Source organism: Chaetodon auriga, chromosome 18 (genome assembly GCF_051107435.1).
Source record: "Chaetodon auriga isolate fChaAug3 chromosome 18, fChaAug3.hap1, whole genome shotgun sequence".
NCBI lineage: Eukaryota > Metazoa > Chordata > Actinopteri > Chaetodontiformes > Chaetodontidae > Chaetodon > Chaetodon auriga.
In genome coordinates, this window is record NC_135091.1 from 16,347,747 (window position 1) to 16,372,483 (window position 24,737).

The following is a 24,737-nucleotide window of genomic DNA, read 5'->3' on the forward strand; positions in this document are numbered from 1 at the left end:
CGCCTACTTCTCTTGCTATTTGCTCATTTTTATTTTCTCATTTTTTGGTCACCTTCAGACATCCCCCTCTCTTCTCCTTTTCTCTCCCTCTCTCCTGTTTCCACCCTTCTCATCTCCACCCTGTTCATCTCCCCAACAAGTCAAATGAGGAGCTGGCTGTGTTTGACTTTGCTGCCCCCTGATGGTGCTCTGGATCACTGGTTGGGTGGACTTGCAGGTGTACATCCTGCGTATTTGTTTCTTCATCTGCCTGAAAGTTTTCTTTGCAGTGACGGGGGTCGAGGATAGTCTCCGAGGTGGAGCTTGTCACAGTTAAACATGCACCATTACCATTTAACCACAAGCACCCATTGTGTAGGACTGCATCAGGCTGCCTCCAGGGTCCAGTAAAAGTAGCTACTGTATATTTAATTTGCATATTCAGGTGATTCAAACACCGAACAGGAGGTACAGCTCAGTGTACCAGATGTGGAGGAGTTTTGCAGCAGTACAAGGCTGTTGCGTTCTGTGAACATATTGCTAGAGTTGCTGGAAATGAGGCAGATCAAAGTTCTCCTGGAACGGGGACTCTGAAAAGCTGGCAAAGAAAACCCACAGCTCTTCCCCCAGACTGTCTGCTGATATACATATATTTTAAATCTTGCACGTTGCCAGGATGCGCTTGGTTTTACAGCCGGTGGTAATGTCCTGCCCTCACACATCGACTCACTCCTCCACAGTCTGCTTGCCTGATAATCGCCTCAATCTTGAGCATTTGTAGATTTTCCCAGCCAAACACAGAGAAGCACACGAACATGCAGCCGAGAGGTTAATGGGCCAAACATGAAGTGCAACATCCTCCGTCTGCGTTATTATTTAGCGTCAAGTAAATAAAAGGTTTGCACTTAAAATGTACATTTGTGATTTATTGTTGTTGTATTTATCCACCTCTGCCTGATGCAACAATGACTCAGTGCTGTCAGGAAAATTCAGCAAAATTAAACTTCCTTTTTCAGCTAATTCTCTTTCCCGTATGTACACCACACCCAGCAGAGAATCACTTACAGAGTGGAATCAGAAAAGCTTTTACTCTAAATGCTGAACTGTTGCCCTGTTAAAACTATCTGCATCTTAGCATGGAACTTCTATTCTTCACGTTTGCTCTAAGGTCACACACCCCCCAAATTACCCTTTGACACAAATGACCCTCTGTTCAGTCCAAGTGTCCCCAAAGTGCCCTTTTGTTTGGCTCAAGAGCTACTTGAAGGCAAAAGGTACTCTTAAACTGGACCTAACACTGACCCTGTTTTATTTTTCCACCTCTGCCTCTTAGTGAGTCTGTGCACACCATTGATTATTAAGGTTAATGTTCAGGTAATGAGGCTTTCCAAATTGTTTTATATGTGTGTATATGCGTATACGAGTTTCACTCCATAAATCATCACAAACTGTCATCAACCATAACTTCAACGTCCCTCAGGTGAAATCCAGCTTCGGCTTTGATTAATCCATCTTAGAGACTTTTGGGGAATGCCATTCTGTGACTTTTACCAGTGATGGGGTTAAACCAACAAGACCATGGCAACGATTCAGTTGTTTCTGGCCGAGGATGCAACAAGAATCAGTAACAGTACGACACACTATGATGTCCATTACAAAATCAGACTTGGAATTCAATATGAAGAGGCTTGTTTCAGATACTGATTATATCTGACGTACGTTGATAAAGCTTTACGGATTTACCTCATCCTTGTGTAAAGCCTATTCAATATGTCTGATGCACAAAACCGCTTACTGTTTCATATTGACGCTGCGTCACCCTTTATGATTTCTGATGTCCTTATAAATTCATCTGAGCCTGCTTTGCTTGAGCACGGCAGAATATTTGATAATCCCTGTGAGTTCGCTGACCTCCTGAGTTTTACTGTCTGAAGGGGATGTCATTCTTCAAATGCTTAGTGTGTACCATTCCCAAAGTCTGGGTTGAGACACTGTGTGTCCGTTACAGGAAGAAAAAAGGCAGTAAGAAAGGGTGATGATAAAGAAAATGTGCACCGCATCAAACAGCAGACAAATTTAGCAGCTAGCAAGTGACGAAAGTCAAGCGTCTGATTAGAGTCAGATGTTTTTCTCATGAGTTCATGGAGACCAAAACAGACATAAGGGGACATAGAGATTTAGATTTAGCCCAATAAGGTGGCTGCTCATCGTGCTTTGTCTCTGCTGGATGTGTAACTATGCGTCATTTTGCTAACACGTTAGCCATAGCAGCTGTTTTTAGCTGGTTGTGATAAAAATCTTCTTCTTGCAGCTTGGCGTAGGATTTTCTTACCAAAAAAAACAGAATGAAAACACAATTGCCACGGGAAACGTCAATTGTAACGCTGACGTTATTAACGTCAGCATTAAGTTAAGTAATCAGTGACTCAGCAGTGCGATCAACAGCCCTTTAAAACCCACAGTGATATATTAAGGTCATTTTGTGCTTTGGGGCCACACAAATATTGTCTGTGACGCTGTCAGGCATACTTAAACAGTGCATTTAAACAGTCCAGAGTGGAACTAAAGTCCCTGTGCTTCAGATGAGTTTTACCACTAACTGCACCAAGAGACTAAGAGCTGCTGCACATTCGCAACTTCATCAGACTTAAACCATTGTAACGAACGATGCTGCGTGCATGTGTGGCTGCTAATGTTTCCTGTCTAGTGTAAACACTGTTAAATCAGATTTTATTCCCCCTGTATTCAAACGCATTGCTTTGTGTCTCATTTAAGTGGTTTTCTTTCACAGGGGGTTAGGATTATTCGACTGGAGTATGCCTTTAAAAGTACAGTGGAGTCTGTTGGGATATTTTTGGTCGTTCTGATGTTCCTGTGTTGTAGAAGCACTTAATTTGTGTGTGTGTGTGTGTGTGTGTGTGTGTGTGTGTGTGTGTGTGTGTGTGCGTGCGCTCGCCTGTGTGTCTCCAGAGTGAATCACATGGTGAGGATTACTGTGGATAACGTCCACAGCCAAGAGCCTCTTCTGTCGAGTGCAGGCATTTCCTACTGCCTCAATGTGTATACACATAGCACACAAACACTGTGCGCACACACACACACACACACACACTGTATATACACACACACACACACTAAAAGGAGACTAAGACACACTTAGTGCCTGTAAGATTCTTTATCGATGTCCTTATCCTTGCTGTCAGGATGAGGATATGATTTTTTTGAACTTTAAAGATTGTTGACAGCAGACATTGTGTGTTTGTATGTGTGTGTGCGCGTGTGTGCGTGTGAAGTGTTGACAGGCATTCACATGAAACACCACAATGACAGTCAAGGCCCTTGTTGGTTTGTTTATCAAAACAAAGACTTGTCACTCTGTTAGGGGAAAAAAAAGATTAGATAATCCTACACAGTTACAGCCAAGGCAAGTAAATAATGGGAACGCTGCGAGAGAAAGAAAACAGATTTCAGAGTTAGAAAGTGTGTGTTTGTGTGTGTGTGTGTGCAGAAGAGATTTGACTTGCATACTCCCCCCACTCTATACCCTGAATATTTGTGAAGCCTCTCACTTAATAGCTTTCCTCCTCCTCCATCTTCTGCTTCAATTGGACTGCTAATTATGTAAAGTACGGGGCCGTTAGAAAACACATGCACACACACACACACACACACACACACACACACACACACACACACACACAAACACACACAGAGACTGACAAGTAGCAGCTTAATTACCATCTGAAATGACATCCTCATTGCTTCTCATATCTCTCTTGAAGAAATACCAACTTAGAGAGCAGCACACATTGTAGGTGCATGGATATGGTGTTTTGCAGGCATACAAGTCGAAACACGCAATCGCTCACGGCGGTTGCATGGAGTGCAATCACCTGCAGTATCTTTGTGAGGCTTCGCGTTGGGTATGAATGACTATAATCATAGCGGCAGTCTTTGCTTATGCAGAGCCTGATGTTTAATTCTCTGCGAATGTAAAGCCATGTTTTTTCAGCTGTCTTCTTCCACTGCTTTAGAGCTCTTGCGTTGCCTCAGAAGCCGTGATTACGCTTTACATCAGTGGTGGGGGACCTTTTTCTTATCAAGGGCCATTTCAATTTTTATGATGTCCTTCGAGGGCCGTACTAAATTATTGAACACGTATATCACATTAGCCTCTAATGCGATGGCTGGAGCCGCCTCTCTTTTGGCGAGGTGTCTGGTGTCAGATGGCAGAGATGGTGATGCTACGAGCAGCTGGCTTTCCAGGTTTGGGTTAGTCAGTCTTGAGTGGAACTGAGTTTTAGCAAGAGAACTGCTCGCAGCAGTGGGTTGTCCCAGAGATGCAAACTTCAGTGCATGTCTCCTCAGAATGGGAAACTCCTCAGGACGTATGTACAGTTTATAGAACTGCAGCAAAGCGAGGATGTTGTACTTCCTGCTGCCTGCAGCTCAATTATGTTGTGTTGTAGGTTGTCAGGTACGTCAGCTGCTTCCACATTAAACAGCCTGGCAAATGTGTTCTGTTCCTCCTGTTTACTTTTCATGTCCTGAAACCTCTCTCTAAAAGTTTGAAAGAGTTTTCACCCTCGGCGGCGTATTTCAGACGTGTTTCCTCTTTCCAGATGCACTTCTTGCAGGTTTAATTGCACTTGATTTGACATTTGAAAGCAGAGAGCTTAGAAACTAGCTGGAGCTTCAGCTTGAGCTCCGAGAGGTTCTTGTTAATGTCCACCACGAAGACCAAATTGCTAAGACACTTGCTATCCCCGATGTCCACGACAGGTTTTCCTTCCATTTCCATGAATTCTTTGAGACAAACCTACACTTTGGAACAATTTCGCTTTGTCTGGCTGGCGGCTCTGCAGGGGCATCAAGGCACTCCTTCAGAAATTCTCCTTCTGATTGAGGTTTCCGCTTTTGGCCAAGAGATGTGGGTGCTGAGATGTGGGAATGCCAAACAGAACAAGCACACTTGTTTTGCACAAATCTCCAGGTTAGCCAAATTTATCTGAAAGAGAGGACATAGGCAGACAGATTATTACCTCTGCTAACTATAGTGAACATCCACCAACGTCCTGCTTCAACTTTGAACTAAAGGATGCTGAAAAGCTGATGGGAAGTCTAGAGGCAGGATTATTTTCCATGGGTTCGTAGGTCCAAGTGATGTTTTTCACATTCCACAAAGCCGTTTCTTAACTTTAAATATCAAATGGAATAGCTGTAAAGCATTCCAGACTTATTTAAACATCAGCTTCAAGTAGAATAAGTTCAGTATAGCCAAGTCAAGTTGTGCATTATACTCTACAGTAATGTGTCACTTTGACTTTCCCTTATAAGAATGTGCACGCTCGTAAAAAGATGGTGCCATATTTGGTGGCTGAAGAAAGTAGGATATTGTGCCAGAATCTTTGAATCCTCACCTTATTTATGCATTTTGTCTTTGTTTCTTAATGTTGTTTGGAGACATTAAGTGTTAACAGTATTGCATTTTAAGAGACTTCCCGTTTGTTTCGTCTTGAGTCTTCCCTCAGTGGTTCTAAATGAAGCACATCCTCATAACTCAGCCTTTTCTCTGTTTTGGTTTCCTGCCACAAAAAGCAGATAGATACGTGCAGTGGGAATAAAACACACTAAACAGCAGTCAACAGCGACTTCCCTCTCCTCCATCAGACAATAAAAATCCATTTGACTACAACACAGCCAATCCCAGCTGAGATTGATCGATGACATTCTGACATGATGGAGACCACTTTACCCCAAAAAGGATGTTGTACACCAAAATAGACCTCTAAAATTGGCTGCTATTATGTTGTTGCTTGCGTAGAAAGCCGCAGCGTAGTGTTGACTGTGGAGCAGTCGAGCATATTGGCAAACTGGTTAGGATGGTTTTTATGCAGCCTCTTAAAACAGGTGGATGGCATTTTTCATCTTTGACTATCTTAAAGTGCCCAGAGATAGAAATCAATCCCACAGCAGACTTGCATACTGTGTTTGCATGAGCTTGGCTTGCTCAAAATGTGTGTATGTGGACAGTTCAAGAGAGATACTGATGGAGCCCAGTTTTGGAACCAGACTGAAGTATCTCAACAACTATGGGATGGATCGTCATGATATTTTGTACAGATATTAATGGTCCCCAGAGGTTGAATTCTTTTTTTATTTTTTAGTGCCACCATGAGTTTGACATTTGTGGTTTTCAGTACATTATTTTAACTGTTGGATAGATTGCATTCCTTCACCCACGGCTCAGCCCTCAACCCTCAATCATGTGTTCACAAAGTGGTGAACCTCTCTCCATGGCCTGCTTGTGAACGACCGAGCCTTTCCAGGATGCCCCTTTAATACCCAATCACGAGACTGTCACCTGTTACCAATGAACCCGTTTACCTGTGGAAAGTTCCAAACAGGTGCTTGTCATTGTGAGCATGGCAGAATGCTAATGTTAGCATTTAGCTCAAGGCCTAAGTACAGCTTCACAGAGCTGCGAGTGTGGATGAGTCTTGTCTTGAGCCAGTAAATCATTTTTGTTGGAGGTTGTATGAAGGTATGTGACCACTGTGTTTCCACAATGTGAAACAAATGTTTCCCTTCCACTGCCAAATTGTCATAGCTACAAACATATGAGTCAATTCTCAGGAATAGTTTTACCTCGGGTGCTGTGTCAAGTCTGCTCAAACTCCAAAGTGAACATCACAGTTTGTTTTATAGGGTGCTTTTCATGTCCGTCCTTGTCTCCCTTTGTTTTCTGAGCTGCAGATTGACTCGCACCATGTTTTTTTTTCTCCATGTGTGAGCCTGGGACCTGACCTGGCTCACAAATCAATACATGCGTCTGTCTGTTAGGGCATATGTCTGCAGACAGGCTGGTGTGCGTGCATGTGTGGATGTGTGACAGCGCTTCTTTATGTGTGTGTGTACGTGAGAGCGCAGGAGATACAAAGAGGGAGAGAGCCTGTGCAATTTAAGATTGAGTAGAACAATGGGGAGCCAAGGTTTCATTATCCTCCAGGCTACTGTACCCACACAGTCGACAGCTTGTTCATAGAATGGATTTTACAACAGCCCTAAAAGCAACACGGACAAATGTGAGATTTTTACAGCAGCGCACCGCTCGGCTGAATGGCTCAGTGATCTCACACCGCTTATGTATGAGTTTTTACAACATATCATATGAATCTTGAGATTTAACTGAAACAGGATCCAATATTCCTGATAACGCTTTACTGTTTCTCTTGGTTACTGTTGAAACTTGAAAATGACTTTATTTTTGTGCAAAATAGCAGACCAAAAAAAAAAAAAGGGGTGGGGGGGGGGGGGGGGGCCAGCGCTCGGGACGTGGCACGTGACATTGCATCGTTTACAGGTACAACCCCTCTCTCGTGTGATGCTCCAAAAACCTCTCACCTACAGCCTCAGCGTTTCCCTAGACGCAGCCAAATGGTGGTGCATTTCTGAGGCCACAGGGCTATTTTTTCTTTTAAAAAGCTGAGGTGTCAAAACAGGTATGTCATGGTTGGATACCCTTTTTAATCTGTCTCTCTCTCCCCCAAGAGGCTTCCAGCCTGCTGACAGTCTTCCTCTTTCTTCGCCGCACTCACTCTGGCTTTCTGCTCCTTTTCAAACTCAAAAAAAGGAAACAGAATCGTCCGGCCCGGCAGCCTTCGAACCGCCGCGACCCGTTTGTTCTTATTGTCCCTATTTAACCAAACAGCGTTTTAGTATGACAGTGTGGTTGCACGTATTCTGCTTTTACATATCAAAAAAAAAGAGAAAGATTTCACCATTAAAGACACCGACTGATGGAGGGAGAGGAGGAAGTAGCATGATGATTTAATTTTCTGCACACTGAGCAGCGTGTGTGCGCCTCAGCCTGAGCTCCCAGACACTCGCCTGTCACTCCAAGGATGATGAGCACAGCTGCATCCGGGCATGTGGGACATGTATGAGTGTGTTTCCCATTGATAAAATATAAGGGACATACATGCATGCGTGCATCTTCCAACTTTCAACTGGATTCGCTTTTCTTTACCCAGCATATTTATGTGTGCATATTTGCTTTCATAGCACACTCCAGCTTTTATCTTATTGGAAGCTTCTGTAGCATAAACAGTGCTGTCAGAAGGAGATGAAGCATGTGCAATATATTGCCACACTTTGTCCTTTAATGATGGTATCTGTGCATACACATAAGTAGACACAGCCTCTCCTTCCCCACATTATCCTTTTTTGGTTGTTTGAAAGCTTATTGTATGTTAAATAAAATTCCAGTTAATGACATTTCCGTCTCTTCTTTTCCTCGCAGAGGCGTCGATCCTGTCGTACGACGGCAGCATGTACATGAAAGTCGTGATCCCGAATGTGATGCACACAGAGGCCGAGGACGTCTCCCTCCGCTTCATGTCCCAGCGGGCGTTCGGCCTGCTCATGGCCGCCACGTCTCGCGAGTCGGCGGATACGCTGAGGCTGGAGCTGGACAGCGGGAGAGTCAAACTGACGGTCAACTTAGGTATTGTATAAACCGCCCCTGTTGGCTTCCCTCCCCTCGAGTTCAAGAGGAGGCCTTACTGTTTTTGTGCTTTTTTTTTTTTTCTTTTTCTTTTGTACAATTTCTTTATGGTCCAGACTTGATATCAGACCTAACACATACTAAACCAGTTTTTGCAGTTTGTCTTTGTAGTTGCATGTCTTGTTTTTGACTTGCCTGAACTGTAAGTTTTTTCTGCCTTGATGCTTAGATGTCCTTGTAGATTTTTCTATCCATCAATCTAACACTTAACAAAGTAATCCATGCTCTGCAGCACATCTTTTGAACATGTCATAGATCATTTTAGTCATGCTCATTATTGTGTACAAATAGATTCTTCCAAAGGCACATTTTGCTTTTTGAATGACTTCAATAGATTGCACTGTCCTCAGACATGCATCAATTCAGATAGCAACATTTTTCGATTATATTCAGCCATCTATTCAGATCTGCAGGTAAGCATTTGCACATTTCAGTGCTGCACTGGTAGTATGCATTCTTATCATGTGGGTCTGTTCCTGTGGTCTCTCTTTTTTTTCTTTTTTTCTTTTTTGTCTCATGATAGCAGGTTCATGTTTCTCTCTGTCCATTAGTAACCCTTGGTCTAGCTGGCATCTCCCATGCCTTGTTCAAAGATGGCACTCACCCCTTCAAAGGCCCCCGAGCCTGCGGCCCGTCTGGCAAACAGCCCGATGCCACAGCACCCAGTGTGCCTGCAGATGGTGGCAGGAGTGCTGCATTTAAGTAGAGTGCAGGCCTTTACACCAGTGAGCCTAGAATAGATGCTCTCAACATAAAGCACATGTGCACATAGAAAATATGTGAATCAAACCCATTTAGTTCAGAATGCAATTACCACAGCTGCTAAAAACATGGAACATCTATAGTGCGTATTTCATGTTTTTAATGTGCAACGTGGTCTTTCTCCAAGCATTCAAAAGAGAGTTAACCTTTAAGTGAATTTCAAATTCTAACAAATGCAAAGAGCTATTTTCAGTAAACACATAGGACCCTCAGAGAGGGAATCTGTAGGCCTCTGTACGGCGTTGGTGCTGCGTGGCTCGAGGCTGTTTGTTCCCACTTTTCTGTTGCGGTTGACGGCACATGACCAGCCTGGTCACATGGATTTCAACCTGCACCTGCCAAACACAGGTTTAATACTCTCCCTTAGATGGAGATTTTTAGCAAGAGGCATGCAAAGCCTCAGTTTTAAGGACAAATTCTGTATACAGTTGATTGATTTTACAATGTGCTGTGCTGCTGGTAAAATATTTTGGCTGTAGTTGCTGGGTTGCAAAATCGATGTGGCCATTGAGTTGCAAGCGACCATTTTGAAAATTTAACAACTCAATAGGTAGCAGAACTCCATGACAGCTTTTTTTTTTGGAAAATAATTCACATATGATGCTTTTGGCATTCCTGTCATGATGTGAAACGTTCAAATTACAATCAATCAGTGCTTTAGTATTGACCACTGTTGGTGCAATATTATTGGCTGCATCATTAAAAGTAATTAAAGAACTGGATTGGGATTAAATTGGATTTCCAGTATCAGCATAGTATTGACCATCAGTAGCTAACCAGGCTAAAATGGCCGCCGGGGTCATGTGACCGTCCCCGGAAGGTGGCTTTTCTTGCTCTTGGATGTCTGCAGCTGTAACCTTGAAGGATGCGATTTCATCTGTCACTTATTCTCCCCTCCCCATCTAGACTGTGTCAGGATAAACTGTAACACCAGTAAGTCAACATTCTTCTTCTGCAGCCTTCTTCCTTCAATCAATGTTTGATTATAGCCTGTGTGCCAGATGTAAGGGCAGAGATGTGTGAATGTGGGGGACTGATAAGAGGATTTTTCAGATAAGGGGGGAAATAAGGAATAGCCAGAGATCAAAGTTATGCAAATCTGACTTAATGTACTCTATATATTTTAAATGGCCCCTTTTGCAAATTAAGTCAGGCAACTAGTTTTTAATCTTTCCCTGTACGCCTATAGCTACTTACTGAACATTTGCACTTTCAGAGTCTACCGGCTACATTGTTTTCCCCATTACACTGTAATATATCGCTGCGTGTCTCACTTGCTTTGTTTCCTTGCCTTCCTTATTTTAACACGTACTGCAGTATATAGGCCCATAATGTGATATATAGATGGTGTTAGCAGACATGCTCTTACTCGTGAAAGGAGCTCTTATTTTTCATTATTTTCAAAGGCGCTCGCAGCCTTGTAGAGAGAGAAAGAGATCAAGAGAGAGAGAAACGCAGAACAAAGACTTGAAAGGGGGTTCAGGTATGTGTGTCAGGGCGTGTGTGTGTGTGTGTATGTGTTCTCTAGAAACAGATTATAGACTCCTGTTCATTATTGATTAGCTTGATTATTGTCATTAAATAATGATCAGGTGCGCATGGGCTGATTTGGTTTTGCAAAATCAATAATTTCCTTTAAATTGTTACCTTTCAAATCACTAATTTAAATTTTTTTTTCAGTAAATTTTAAATTTTAATCAACTCGAGTTTGCTTTTTAATTAATCATTCATGCATCATATAATATTGAAAATGCTGAATCCTTGCACAGGTGAAAGTAAACATTGAGAAGTCATATTCACTTCTTCTTGTGCATGCAGTACACATTTCTCTTCAGTGCTGAGTCAGCGGTGGATAACTGGAGTTTAGTCACCAAATTAAAATCCTAAATCTGCTCTACAAATCAGTAGGACTAGCTCAAGAATGCTGCTCATTTGGTTCAATATTATTCAGCACATTCAGGAACGAATGAGCAGCTCTGGCCTGTAGATAAACTCAGTGGGGCTGCATTGCCCTCTAGTGGTTGGTTCTAAGATTATTTTAGTCGGTCTCTACAGGCCAATTCTAATGAAAGCCACAATAAAACTGCAGTACAGTTTGTGAAAACAGGCTATTTAAGGTGTGACTTGGAGGGATCATTCCAAGGAATATAAGCAAGGGAGACAGAGACAGTTATAGTACCAGCTTTTGGGCCTTTGTATGAGTAACAGCAAATCTTCTCTTACACAAACAGTTATGATTTACTGCACTGTTTTCCTCTGTTGACAAATCAAAACCAATTTTTACTATCTACTGTCACCAAATCCTTATTTTGATCTGAGAAAATATTGTGAACAGCAGAAAAAAAAGAAAAGTCTTGTCCTGAAAAACAAAGATTTTGTTTGTGCCTGTGCTTCCCCTGTCCCTTCACTAACAAACCCTCCTCTTCAGGCAAAGGCCCTGAGGTTCTTTATGCCGGACAAAAGCTCAACGACAATGACTGGCACTCAGTGCGAGTGGTCCGCCGCGGTAAAAACTTCAAACTCACTGTGGATGACGACATGGCTGAAGGTATTAGTCTTGCGATCCGCCTCCTCGCTATTTTCCGATACCCATGATATGCATGATCATTTAATTTTTCTCTTTTGTTTTCTTTCTTCGGTGGTGGTTGAATACAGGTTTAACGTCTCTGTTTAAAAGTATAATCTGTCTCACGGATGAGGGAAAAAAATGTTTTCACTTGTGTGGCGTTAGATGTTCTTCATGTCATACCTCTTAAATGAAACAGCAGTATAGTATTGAGTTTTTCTAGTATAAACAATTAGAATATTGCTGATTGACGACACTGATTGCTTTTGTCTGACTATTAATAATATGGTAAGACTGTCCTTATGTCACTATTTACTGCTCTGTGGACATTACTTGACTGTTAGCGTTGCTTGGGTTAAGAGGGTTATTACTGCGTTAAGGTCTAGGTTGCAGTGTCCCTCCTCCTCTTCCGCCCCTTCATCCCTTGGCTTCCTCTCCTTTCTTCCCTCCTCCCCCTCAGGTCAGATGGCGGGCGACCACACCCGTCTGGAGTTCAACAACGTGGAGACGGGCATCTTGACCGAGAGACGCTACGTCTCGTCCGCTCCCTCCTCCTTCATTGGACATCTGCAGGTAAGTGCAGTGCGTTCGGATGCATCCTGTTCAGCAGCTGTCAATCACTGATAAAGTCGTGTCCTCAGGAGGAGGGTCATCGTTATTTATCATCTGAGGGAAAGAACAGGCCGGAATATTCAGCCACAGGTGTCCTTGTATTTCTGTATTTTTTAAATGAAAGCTATTATCAAGATGTGCCTTAGAATGTGCAAACAGTGCTATAGTTTGACATCTTTGTGCATTATGTCACCACAGTCTGTTATTAACAGCACCACCTCTCCCCACTGTCCCTCCAGAGCCTAAAGTTCAACGGCATGCAGTACATCGACATGTGCAAGAACGGGGACATCGACTTCTGCGAGCTGAACGCCCGCTTTGGCATGCGCTTCATCATCGCCGACCCCGTGACCTTCAAGACCAAGGCCAGCTACCTGGGCTTGGCCACTCTGCAGGCCTATACCACAATGCACCTCTTCTTTCAGTTTAAAACCACCTCGCCCGACGGTTTCATCATCTTCAACAGCGGAGACGGGAACGACTTTATTGCCGTAGAGCTGGTCAAAGGGTGAGTGAGACGCGCTGCTGGCTTCAATCCAGAGACGATTATCACGTTTAAAATAGCAGCGCTGATTTGGGTTTCTTAAGGCGTTATGAATTTAACAGTGCTGACAAAGCTATCGATCCCAAATCTCTGTTGCACCTTTCGTAGGCTTGTAAAAGCATAAACAGCACTGTGTTGCAGCGAAGATTGTTTTCTTTATCAGTTTAACTCCCATTAGTGTCAGAGCAGCGTGAGCTGATTGTGGGAGTTTTTTCCATAAAGGTTAATCAGTCTGGAAAGATAAAAAGAGACGTACTGCAACCGCACACACACACAAATACAGCAACAAAGCCTGATGTGTTTACAGGCTGTGCTTCCTCTCTGCAGGTTTATCCACTATGTGTTTGATCTGGGGAACGGGCCAAGTCTGTTGAAGGGGAACAGCGACAACCCACTGAACGACAACCAGTGGCATAACGTGGTCATCACGCGAGACGCTTCCAACACACACACGCTGAAGGTAGACACGAAGTCAGTCACCCAGAATGTCAACGGAGCCAAGAACCTCGACCTCAAAGGTACCGCATTCTCGCTCTCTGAGACGTTAAAGTTATTATCATCATGATGATGGTCAAAGAATGTCATCCCCACATCCGCAGCAGGAGACCCACACATGAGTCGGGCTGGAGTCAGACCCGAGACATAAATGTGACACCCCTGACAAAGTCAAAAAAAGGTTTTGTGCTGAGCTAAGCTAACCGCCTGCTGACATTAGCTTCATATTGACTGTACAGACATGACCGTGGTATTGATCTCGTCTATTTCCCAGCAAGACAGTGAATAAGCATGTTTCCCTAAATGTTGAACTATTCCTTTAAAAACAGCTTGTAAAATTACCTTAAAATGCTAACTGTTTAAACCCACTTACCTTCCTCTCCCTCTGTCTCTCCCCTCAGGTGACCTTTTTATCGGAGGTTTGGGACCCAACATGTACCAGAACCTCCCAAAGCTGGTGGTTTCTCGGGAGGGCTTCCAGGGATGCTTGGCCTCAGTTGACCTCAACGGCCGCCTGCCAGACCTCATCAACGACGCCCTTTTCCGCAGCGGGCAGATCGAGCGTGGCTGCGAAGGTACAGATGGCCTGTGGCGTACGAGAATCATGACCTGCCGTCTGAGATTTATTAGTCTAATTAGAAGGCTCTTCAGCAGACCTTAAAGCCTCTCGCCGGCATTGTTAATCCTACTTATTTTCTTTTTCTTCGCCAGGCATTTGTCACATCATAGGAAAATAATTTGCCTTTCAGTTTCCCTAATAATGGCTTGTTAACTTTTTATGTTGCATCGATCTATTTTTAGATAGCTGGAAGTGCTAAAACATGAATCACAAATTAAGAAACATCCTGTTTGCTCAGTTGATGAAACTAAAGTCAAAATGTTTTGTAAAACTGTAAAACTGTGACTATTTTACAAGATAAGACATTTAGAGAGATTACTACATGAACTCAAACACTCAGCCGCTGTCTTTTTTCCTTCTCCAGCCCCTAAATCCTTCCATCTTAAGGCAAATTAGCTTTTCAGTATTCCAGAATACGAATGAGCTGCTGCTGATGTGGTATATGTACAGCCATCTATTGCAGTTATTCCAGTCAGATTTGACTTGAGGCTGTTTCTGTATTACATATTCTAGATTACTGTCATGCCAAAACTATTCGGACCTACTTAATAAATCATGACTTCTTCCAATGTAAAATACTACACTGTTCAAATGCATATGTTGTGTATGCTGCAAGCCTCTAGAGGGCAGCAGAAGATTAAGATACATTCAAAGTATTGCACAGTAGCATTTAACGAGCAGAACATTTGGCGAAAACATAATTAAAACTTTTGTCTTCAGCAAAAAGAAAAAAAAAAGAATTCCACTGTGTAGGATCTTTATTCCGGAGCTCAACCCTGACGAACAAATCAACAACGTTCCCTGATATTGCACAAACTTGTACAAGTTCTACGAACGCTAACGATGCTGCTCCCTCACTAACCTTTACTCTTGTTTTCCGCTCTGCTCTGTTCTGTTTGTTATTTTCTTTCTGCGCTAACAAAGTTGGTTTCACCAAAGCCGACCTGCAAGGTAGAGGGTTAAACTCAGCCTCTCAGAGGCCTGCACGCCTGAAAGTCTGCTGTGTGCAATGCATCGTGGGTGTCACCATGGCAATAATGTCCCCTTGGTGCAGCAGAGGTGACTTGCTCTCTGAAAAGAAAAAAAAAGAATATGCATAGAGAAAGAAAGACAGAGACTACTAGCAAACAAAACAGCTGATGAAGCAATCAAAAATTCTGATTATTCTGTGGTAACTGCATTTTCACACTACAGTACTGCTGCAGCGTGACTGTAGCCATAAATACCTTAGATTCAACACATTTAACTGTACATAACAGTTAAATGAATGCATGTTTTCTTCCCTGCTCGCCACCAGGAGAGTTGCAAAAAACTTGAGCACACAGTCTAATTAAAGAGAGGAAACAGATCAGGTCAGTTAATTGATGCTCATACAGTGTCGATATACATGGCATATGTCATGGAGGTGGTTTAAAAGCAGAAACAGACCATTCGTGGGAGTCCTGTGTTCCTGTGTGAAAAAGCCAGTTGTGGTAAGTAACAGGCTGGCACAGACAGCCTTATGAGGCTGTCACTGCGCCCCTAAACAGCGTATCAGGCCTCTTTCGCTGTCTCTTTTTTTTTTTTAAAAAAACCAAAAACTATTATGTTTGCTGCTTTACCCAGGTGAGAGTGTTTTTCAGAGAGCGAGCGGCCTCCTGCTGCAACAGTCAAACACAGCAAAATCCTCCATCGCTCACGCTGACAGACGTGCACCGATATGTGCATGCGAACATGACATGAGGACACAATATTGAAATTCATGTTTGCGCGCAGGATGCCTGGTTGACTACCATTGCCGTACATTACACAGTAAATGCACTTTCAGCTGGCAAACTTGCTCTGTTTTCCACTCCAGATGTCCTTCTTCTCTTCACTTTGTCTTGCACCAGACAATTGCGCTTAAACTCTGTTTACTTGCATTTGTCTGCCATTTATTTGGACTGTTTATTTAATTTCACCTTATTTACTTTTGTTTGTTTCCTACGTGGTTATCAGAAGGGTTTCTGTCAAGGTTTCCCCCCGTGCCTGTCTAGACTCAGACGGGGAATTGTTTATCTCGTTATCTATGCTGTGCACTTGTCCTTATCTGCATTCCCTCTCAGTAAAAGTATTCAAAGGTAAAAGCTATGTGTGGTGTGGAGGAATAGCAAACACACATCCAGTCTGACTTTGAATACCCTCCTCAGCTCCCGTCTGACTGAAGTGCATACACGAGGATATGCACTACATGTTCTCAAGTGCTCTTTATGTTTCTTTTCTCCTCGGCTCTTCGTGAATTCTGTCTGTCGAGTGTGTCTAGTGTACACCGCGTATTCTCACAGTGAAAGAGATGTTTGGGACGAAAACTGCCAGGACCACTTACATTTTTAAATGGGTGTTTTTAATGGAGTTTTTATCATTTGTTCAAAGGTTGTTTATTTCTGTCTCGTCTTGCTTGTTCACAGAGGGAATGCAGCGTTCTAAGTTTTACTCTGATAAAACTTCTTTTCAAGTCACTTGTTGGAATGAGTAGAAAATCTGCATGCATGTCCACCGGCACACACTCTCCAAAAGAAGGAAATTAAGGGGAGCTGACAGTGCCATCACATCAGCCCAGCTGGGGTCCAATTCATCTGCTGTATTTCAGTATGCCTTAAATGCAGATTAGAACTTAACAAGCATCCTGTACTGCAGCTTTCACAGCAATTAGAAAAAGTAAATGCTGACGCTCCCTCTGCTTGAGAAGCGCGCCGTTGATCCTGTGAAAACCTGGCGCCTCTGCTTCGGCTTGCCACTGCAATTGCCGCTTTTACCCAGCATGAAACAGGATTCCCCAGACTGTTTTTAAGTGTGTTGTACTCCAGGTCAGGCTTCCTGTGGTGGCACTGTTTGCTCCTTGTTCTTTCTTCTAGGCCCACATGCTGTATCTCTCTCTGGAGTGCATTTCTTCTGCATGAGTCCTGCATTGTTAAGGCTCAGCAGTAGCTCTTATTGTTGCTTGACTGTGCTCTCCTGTGGTATCCCTCTCTCTTTCTACCTCTTGCCTTTTCCCAGGCCCAAGTACAACCTGCCAGGAGGACTCCTGCGCCAACATGGGTGTGTGTATCCAGCAGTGGGAGAACTTCACTTGTGACTGCTCTATGACATCTTACACGGGGACTCACTGCAACGACCGTAAGTACTGCTGGGCTTAAGACTTACCTGCACTTGCCTTTCATGTGCATTTAATAAGCACTCAGCTGATTTTCACATGTCGGAGTCAATGTATTAGTCATGGGAAGTGCTAAACAGCATGTGTCCTGTGGCTCAGGAGGGAGAAAATTGCTGAAGGGACATCTCTCGAGTAATATCGCCTTCAACTTGGGGACTGCATTTTTTTAACTGAAAGCCTGTGTTACAAACAGGGATTGAAGGACCCAGTCAGGGAGGATCTTACAAGAGTTGCATTGTGCGAATTTTTTCAGCTTAAGCCATATTAAGACGTAAAAGTCAGGGTATATCAGCTGATGCAGCACAAATATGGTCTATTTAACTGTATGGAAGTGCAATATTGGATTGCAGGAGGCACCTTGCACACACTTGCATTCAGTCAAGCACATCCAACTGTACAAAACGTCCATATTATATTGCATTACATAACCAAATCCTGTGTATAGAAGTCCATAAAAACACGCTATAACGTGCAGCATTTTCGCACTACAAACACACTTTCATACACCTAAATTGGATGCACCTATGGAGCCATGCCATCCTCTCTGCAGCAGTGAGTACTGCATCCTTGACTCAAGGACTCCGAGGCTGTTTCACTCATGTGCTTATGAAGCCTTTGTCACATTTGCAGCGTGAAAGTAGAGCTGAAAGCTTCATGTGGTCTTTAAATGAAACAACTGAGAGAATGCCGGCATTTGTTGAGGGTGTTTTTCTGCTGCAATGCAGGCAATTTGTCGTAACAGGTTTGCTTGATGTCCCGAGCTTTCACGTTTTGGGCTCCGGGGTGAACGGCTGTGACCGATGATGTGTAAAATATCCACTTTTGCCTCAATCGCCTTTTCATAAACGCCCTTCAAATAGCAATCATGGAAGTTGAAGTGTGAGTTTATGTGTGTGCGTGTAGAGGGATCTCGTATCCCCATGACGACAGGGGACTTCCCTTCAGTAATCACGGTTGGCGGTCTTTCATTTAGCAGTTAATAGTGAGGGCATACTGCTGCTGGCCCAGACTAATGAGGTGATGGAGGCTGTTAGGAGAGCTGCTCTCTGTGAGTGCTGGCATCCCCTAATCATCCAGACTTCTCTGATGTTGGACCCGGCCGCTGTGTATAACTTCTCATCTCTTCTTCTTCTCTCTTCCCTTCTCACCCTCCTCTTCTTTTTTCTCCCTTTGCAAAAGATCACATGAAACACTCATTTCCAAGCAGGGCGAGTAATCAACTCCCTCTCACTAGGTGACGGGAGCTGTGTGTGTTTATGTGTTAATTAGTGATGAGAAGCCCTCATTAATTCACCCCGAGGTGCAGCCTGGGATGACTTGGAGGGAGCTGTCATTGATTTCCTATCGCCACAGCCATATTTCTTCTTGAAACACAAGAGCTTGGATAATAACTTATTTTACATCTCAGGACATTGCAGGTTCAAGTCTTAGTTCTCCACTTGGTGGTTTTGGAGATAGATGTTCAGTAATATTGACTGGACTGTCCAAGCGTATAATAGCATTCTTAACTGAGCGGTATTGCCCTAAATGGGAATTTTGTTGTTGAATTTCTTCTTTCTTTTGGTACTTTCAAGCAATTTATTTTGATTTCCTGTGTTAGAAGTAAGAAAACGAACAATAAAGAAAAGGATAAAGAGGCAAAGTCAAGCCTCAACGTGCAGTTTGGTTTGGGAGTTTCTATTTCAGAAAGTGCACACACAAGTGACACTGTCTGTCCAAGATAAGGGGTGTAGTTTACTTCTCTAGGATTGACCCAGTCTTCTGATGTTGACTCCAGCACTAGACTGTGTCCCAGTGAGCTTTCACACGCTCAGCAGCAGTGCAGTCACAATCCACCAGGTGGCAGTAAATCCACAAGCTGGACCGCACACTGGACCTCCGCGCAGGGAGAAAATGAGATGCAATCCCCCGAGCATGAAATCAGCTTTCCTGTTATTTTCCTCTACTGCTTTGTCTCTTGTACCCCCCCCCCAAAACCCAAAGCCCATCCAATTTCTATAGTTATGGATCATAGAGACAATATTGTGCGATCTCCTACACAATGCAAAATCAAATGCAGTAAAACGCAATCATATTGCCAAATGTTATTGTTTGATTGGAGTAGCTTGATAGGAATAAAAGCGGTGAACACAGTCTTTGCCTTGTGCTCGCGTGTGTGTTCTGCTCGACTGTGCGACTGCCTTTTATTCAGTGAGCACAGCGCTGAGAGAGAGTTTTTAATTAACAATGTGGGAGTGGAGCTTCTCCCTCTGTTTCTCTTGGTCTCTCCCTCTCTGATAGCTGGCAGCAAATATCAGTAATTGTCTGCTTCTCTGACTCCATCTCTACCCATTGTCCAAATGAAGAAACTCGGAACAAAGTAAAGTGAACATTTCTGCCAGTAAAGCCTCTCGCTATTTCAACTGTGCCGATTGTTAGCGTCGAGCCTCCGTGCCCTGTCTGCGCTTCTCCATTGTAGCGAGCAGGGCTCAAGGTGGCAGCGAAGAATGGGAAAAAAAACACCTCAGCAGGCACGAACTATCTAGGCTCCTTCCATTTATTGCTGTGTACTCCTTTGCAGGGCTCTTTGCACCACACAGGCCATTTTCAGATCCTCTTGGACAATCTGGAGGTACATGCCGTGCCTAGCACTGCTTAAAAAAAGGGGGGTTGGGGGGTAGAGGGATGGACTCTTTTTATAGCATTTTCATCCTGCTTGGTTCTGGCTCACTGCTTTTGTCATGCTCATCTCCATCTCCCTGTCGTCTCACATCCATCCCCCTTTTTCTCTTTTCTCTCTCCCCTTTCTCCTCCTCCTCCTCTCCTCTCTGTTTTCTAAGCGGAACTCTCCCTGTCAGGTTGTATGAATACTGCAGAGTTTCATTTAAATCCAAGGACATGGGAGCTGTGGGCCAAGCAAGAGGAGCAGCGGACACTCCTCTTCCACATCCAGAGCAATTACTCAACTTACGTAATAGAATTATCTCCGCAAAGGTCGCTGCATTGTTCCACAGTCAGAAACACGGTAAACAAACAGAAAGCAAGAATGGGAGAAGGGAGAGGGAAACTGAAGAAGGCAACAGAAAACTGTTTGTCAGTTTGATGCTTACATCAGTAATTGCTTGGATAGATTTAGTGATGAATTTCTTTGTCAGTGCATTGATCCCAAGCAACCCTCTGCTCAACCCAATGTCCTTAATTTACTTTTCAAGGCATGCTCAGAGGGCTGTAACCATATCTGGCTAACTGCTTACATAAATGACAAACACAGCAGCCTTTGCTTCCTTCAGTATTTAAAAGAAAATAATAATGGCATTTGCCTCACAGTCATTTCTCTTCTGCGATGGGAGGGAAGAAAAGGAAAAAAAAGAGGTGGGGGTTGAGGAACAAGCTGTAATTTCTTTGGTCCACAATGTTCTACTGAGTAGACCAACAATAATAACAGCATTTCCCCTCTATCGGCTGATGTGTCTACTCCAGAGAATTAGATCCTGGATGCGAAAAAACAGCAGTCACACAATGGAGCCAATGACTTAAACATGACATCAGTGATGAGTAGAGGTTTTAGAATAAGCAATCAAATGATAAAGGAGACACGCACAAATGCGTGCACACGCTGCCGGTGTCCATAGACCTCCTCATGAATACTGAAGGAGCTTTCATTGGAGCACTGAATAATTGAACCTGCTGTCTCTGTAAATGGGATTAAGTAGCTGGAGCTGGCTGGGACTGGCCAACAGGTGCTGAGCAGGGGTTAGTTGGCTGTAAAGCACACGCCGGGAAGCATTGAGCTTGGCGTGGTTTCAGCTGGGCACAGATGTGGTGGTGGCAATGTTAGATCATAATACACGGACAACTTTTTCAGCCAGTGGAGGCAATCAATATCAAGATTAATCTGGAGAGGAGGGAAGTAAACAGGGAGAAGTAAACAGAAAATGCTTTCCTTCTTGGTTTTCTTCTTTCAAAACCTTGTAGAAAGTTTTCGTCTGGTACGTGAAAGTACATTTTGGCTAAAGAGGGCTTAGAAGTGGAGCATAGAAATATGAGAGCATTTGCCTATAAATACCACAGGTAGATCAGAAATGGGCCAAAAGTGTTCCAGAGAGAGTGGTTTGTCCTCAGGGCTCAACCTATCCCAAAAGCACACTTTGAAATGATCTCACTTACTTTGTTGTAGCGATTGAGGCGATTATGTTAGCTAGAACTGCCCGTATGACTGAGGCATCACATGATCAGATGGTGTAAACAGCCACTCAAAGATCTGACAGCTGCCTGCAGTAATGTCACAAAGGAACGGTCTTGGATGATGGAGGCTGGGGGCTTTGAGGAAACTGCACCTGTTGTTGTGTCGCTGTGGCTTGAGGAAAAGCGGAATTGGCCAACATCAACCCGGTGGAATTGTCCGAAACACATACAAACACAAGAGCGCACAAACGTAAAGTTGTCCCTCCAAGGTTTATAATCTCTCCTCCTCTCTCCATCACTTTATCACTCCTCTTCCTTGTCTTATGATATCTGTATTAGAACCACAGCTGCATGTCCAGCCCTTGGGGGGGTCTAACAAGCTGCCCAGCTATTGGCTGATCAGGCTAATGATGCTTGCCCAGCACTGCATCATGTCACAGTGATAAGACTGGATGTCGCTTGTGTCAATCGATGTGTCACCGCCGTGCGCAGAGCCGTGGTATAATTGGATGTATGCGGTGCTGTGGAGCCTAAATGCCCCAGGGCCAGAAGAAAGAGAATGTAAAATGGGTGAAAAGATGGAGAGAGAAGAGTTGGAGATGTTACTCCTTATGAGTGTCAATAAAGGGGTGTGTTGAAGAAATGAGCAGTTTTCCATATTTTTGCGTCATTTATTTTTATTTTCAGACGTTAACATATTGCTGTATTTCTGAGTCATTAGTCTTATTGCAGGCCTGTTTCTTGGTAGTGGAGTTGAAGCTGCTCTGTTCAATATCTGTATAGAAACTAGGAAACAAATGGCCAAATGTAATGTGAAAGGTGTCATTTGTACTGAGTGTTATCACCTGACTCTGCAGTTTCCCTCAGCAATACTGAGCCTTTCCGCTGCTTCAGCTCATTGTTTTGGTTTTCTGGCCCGCAACCCTGCCCTCATTACAGCTGCCCTGTGGAATTTACTTGTAAACCAGCAAAAGTTAGCACTCACCAATGCTCATCGTGTCCATCCTTGAGGTGAAGCAAACATCTTGCGGTGCATTTCCTTGATCAGAAAAGCTGTTTGAAACTCCTTGTGTAATGTTTTAATCATGTATTGTTTACATCCATGTTTACCAGCCAGCAGTATTTTTCTTCACTGCTTTTGTTCCCACATTTCTAGGTGCATTATCGCCATAAACTGTCAGCAGAATAACATGAAACCAGAGGCAGAGTGTGAGTCGAACAGCTTGCTGCGTGCATGCGTGTCCTTGTACACGATAGCAACCCACTCTTAGAGACATGGCTCCACGGCACCATCACAGATTACCCTTAACTTTATTTTCAGCTGCAGCAGGCAGATATTTTCAGCGAAAAAAGCTCTGATAACTCAACTGCACACTACCTCCCCAGTACCAAATGACAGAAAGATGAAGTTAGCAAGTAGCCGGTGGACATAGTGGAGCGTTTAGCATCTAAAAAGCCAGAGACATTTCTCAGAAGTTTGTGGAGAACAAAACACAACACAAAAGGACAGAAACAGGCGATTGTTAATTGCAAACATGCTAGCTACAGCAACTTTATATGGTAATAATATAGAACTGTTGTCAGTCTCATGTATGTGCATCAAGTGCATCGATTGATTGGATGTTTTTAGCCTAGCTTAGCATTAACACCCATGGCAGTATGAACTCCAGCCATTAACTTCCCATAAAACCACAAATTGCCACTTTACATTTCATGTTCAGATGGAGTGAAACAAGATGAGAGCAGTGTGCTAATTAGGACCCTGACTCCAGCTTAACACGCATCGTCTCATCTCAATCTCAGAAAGAGAGCAAAAAAAGTTCTTTAACACGACCAAAAACATATCAGTTAGCAGCCTTACATCATAGTTGTTGCACCCAGGAGAAGATGTAGAAGGCCTTGTGTGATAAATAAAATCATGACTTCCAATGCTGTCTGTGGATACAACTCCTCTCACACTTTCTGCAAACTGCCTCAGTGAGCGAACGAGAGAGATGTTGTACGGAAACGGGAGAGGGAGGGAATGATTGAGTTGAGCACATTACGGACAGTTACGATGAGGGGCATCCATCTGTTTTGGAGCCAGGCGGGTAACCTTGAGGCTGTCAGAGCTTTCCCAGCACCCACCCTGGCCCTCACAGGCTGAGAGCCACAGACACATCCATCAACACATGTTCCTAGACACATTTCATGAGCGCTGGCAACACATACAAATCACCCAATCAATACCTCGAACGCCTCGCCTGAACTTGAGGCTTTTGGGCAGGGACATGTCAGGAGTAAACGCAGTTTACATGCCTGTTTTCTTTGGCAGCTTTTTGCCTTGGTCCTTCTCTCATACGTGTCTCCTTTATCATCTTTCTTTTACCTGTCACTTTTTTTTTTTTTTTTGCTCTAGTATTTTAGCAGATGAAATTATCTTGTCTTTGAACCCTTTCTCTTGCAGCTTCATGTTATCACAGTGTGAACCCAGATACACAGACTGTGTTTAAATCTATATTTTGGTTTTGAAGGACCACAAGTAATTTGTCATTCCCACTGTACGGCTTCACAACGCCAATTTAGATGTGCATGAGTCAAAAAGTAAGGTGAGTTGGTTTCACTCTATTGGTCTATTGTTCTCCTTGCTCTCCCTTCTTGCCCTCTTTTCTCTCAGCGGTGAGGCTGATAGGTAGTCATCACCAGTAGGGAGCTAAACCACTCAAAGCAAACTGCAAAGAATAAAGCTCTCCTCTGTACAGCACTTATAGGAGGATACTTCATCAGAACAAGGAGTGCTGTATCTACCTGCCTCTGTTTGTGTTCAGCTCAGATCAGAAGTAGATCTAACTGTGCCTCTGATTGCATTTCATCAAGTCCCAGGCTTCGATAGACTTGAGAAGAGGCAATGCTGTATATCTGATGTCTGCTGGCAGACGCCTTTTACCTATCCTACCTTACAAGCAGACTTTTACATGGGTCACACTGTCCCTTTTCAGGTCATTGCCTACATCTGGTCTCACAATTAGAATGTAAAGGTTTACCCACAGGGCAGTCATGCCATTCATTGACCAGTTGCCATAGTGAGATCAGTCGTCCAAAAGCTGTGAGATGAAGTGTTTCAGCCCTTTGAGCAAAAAAAAAAAAAAGAAATTGCACTATGTGATAGCTTACAGCCATTAATTTTAACCATTAGCGGCCTCTCACCAGAGTTACCTGTGTTGTGTTTGAAGGGCACTCATATAGGGAATGTGAGGACTGTGCCAAGACGTCCAACCA

General features: G+C 43.5%; 1 protein-coding gene across 1 annotated transcript in view; it reads left to right on the forward strand.

The window, feature by feature from the left end:
• Window positions 1-24,737, forward strand: part of nrxn3b (neurexin 3b) — a 274,415-nt gene that overhangs the window by 93,684 nt on the left and 155,994 nt on the right. Inside the window, exons 10-18 of the mRNA XM_076756314.1 lie at window positions 8,282-8,485; window positions 10,214-10,240; window positions 11,736-11,855; window positions 12,334-12,446; window positions 12,725-12,993; window positions 13,357-13,547; window positions 13,926-14,099; window positions 15,068-15,094; window positions 17,159-17,278. Coding sequence (XP_076612429.1) covers window positions 8,282-8,485; window positions 10,214-10,240; window positions 11,736-11,855; window positions 12,334-12,446; window positions 12,725-12,993; window positions 13,357-13,547; window positions 13,926-14,099; window positions 15,068-15,094; window positions 17,159-17,278 — 1,245 coding nt within the window. The remainder of the gene's footprint in view (window positions 1-8,281; window positions 8,486-10,213; window positions 10,241-11,735; window positions 11,856-12,333; window positions 12,447-12,724; window positions 12,994-13,356; window positions 13,548-13,925; window positions 14,100-15,067; window positions 15,095-17,158; window positions 17,279-24,737) is intronic.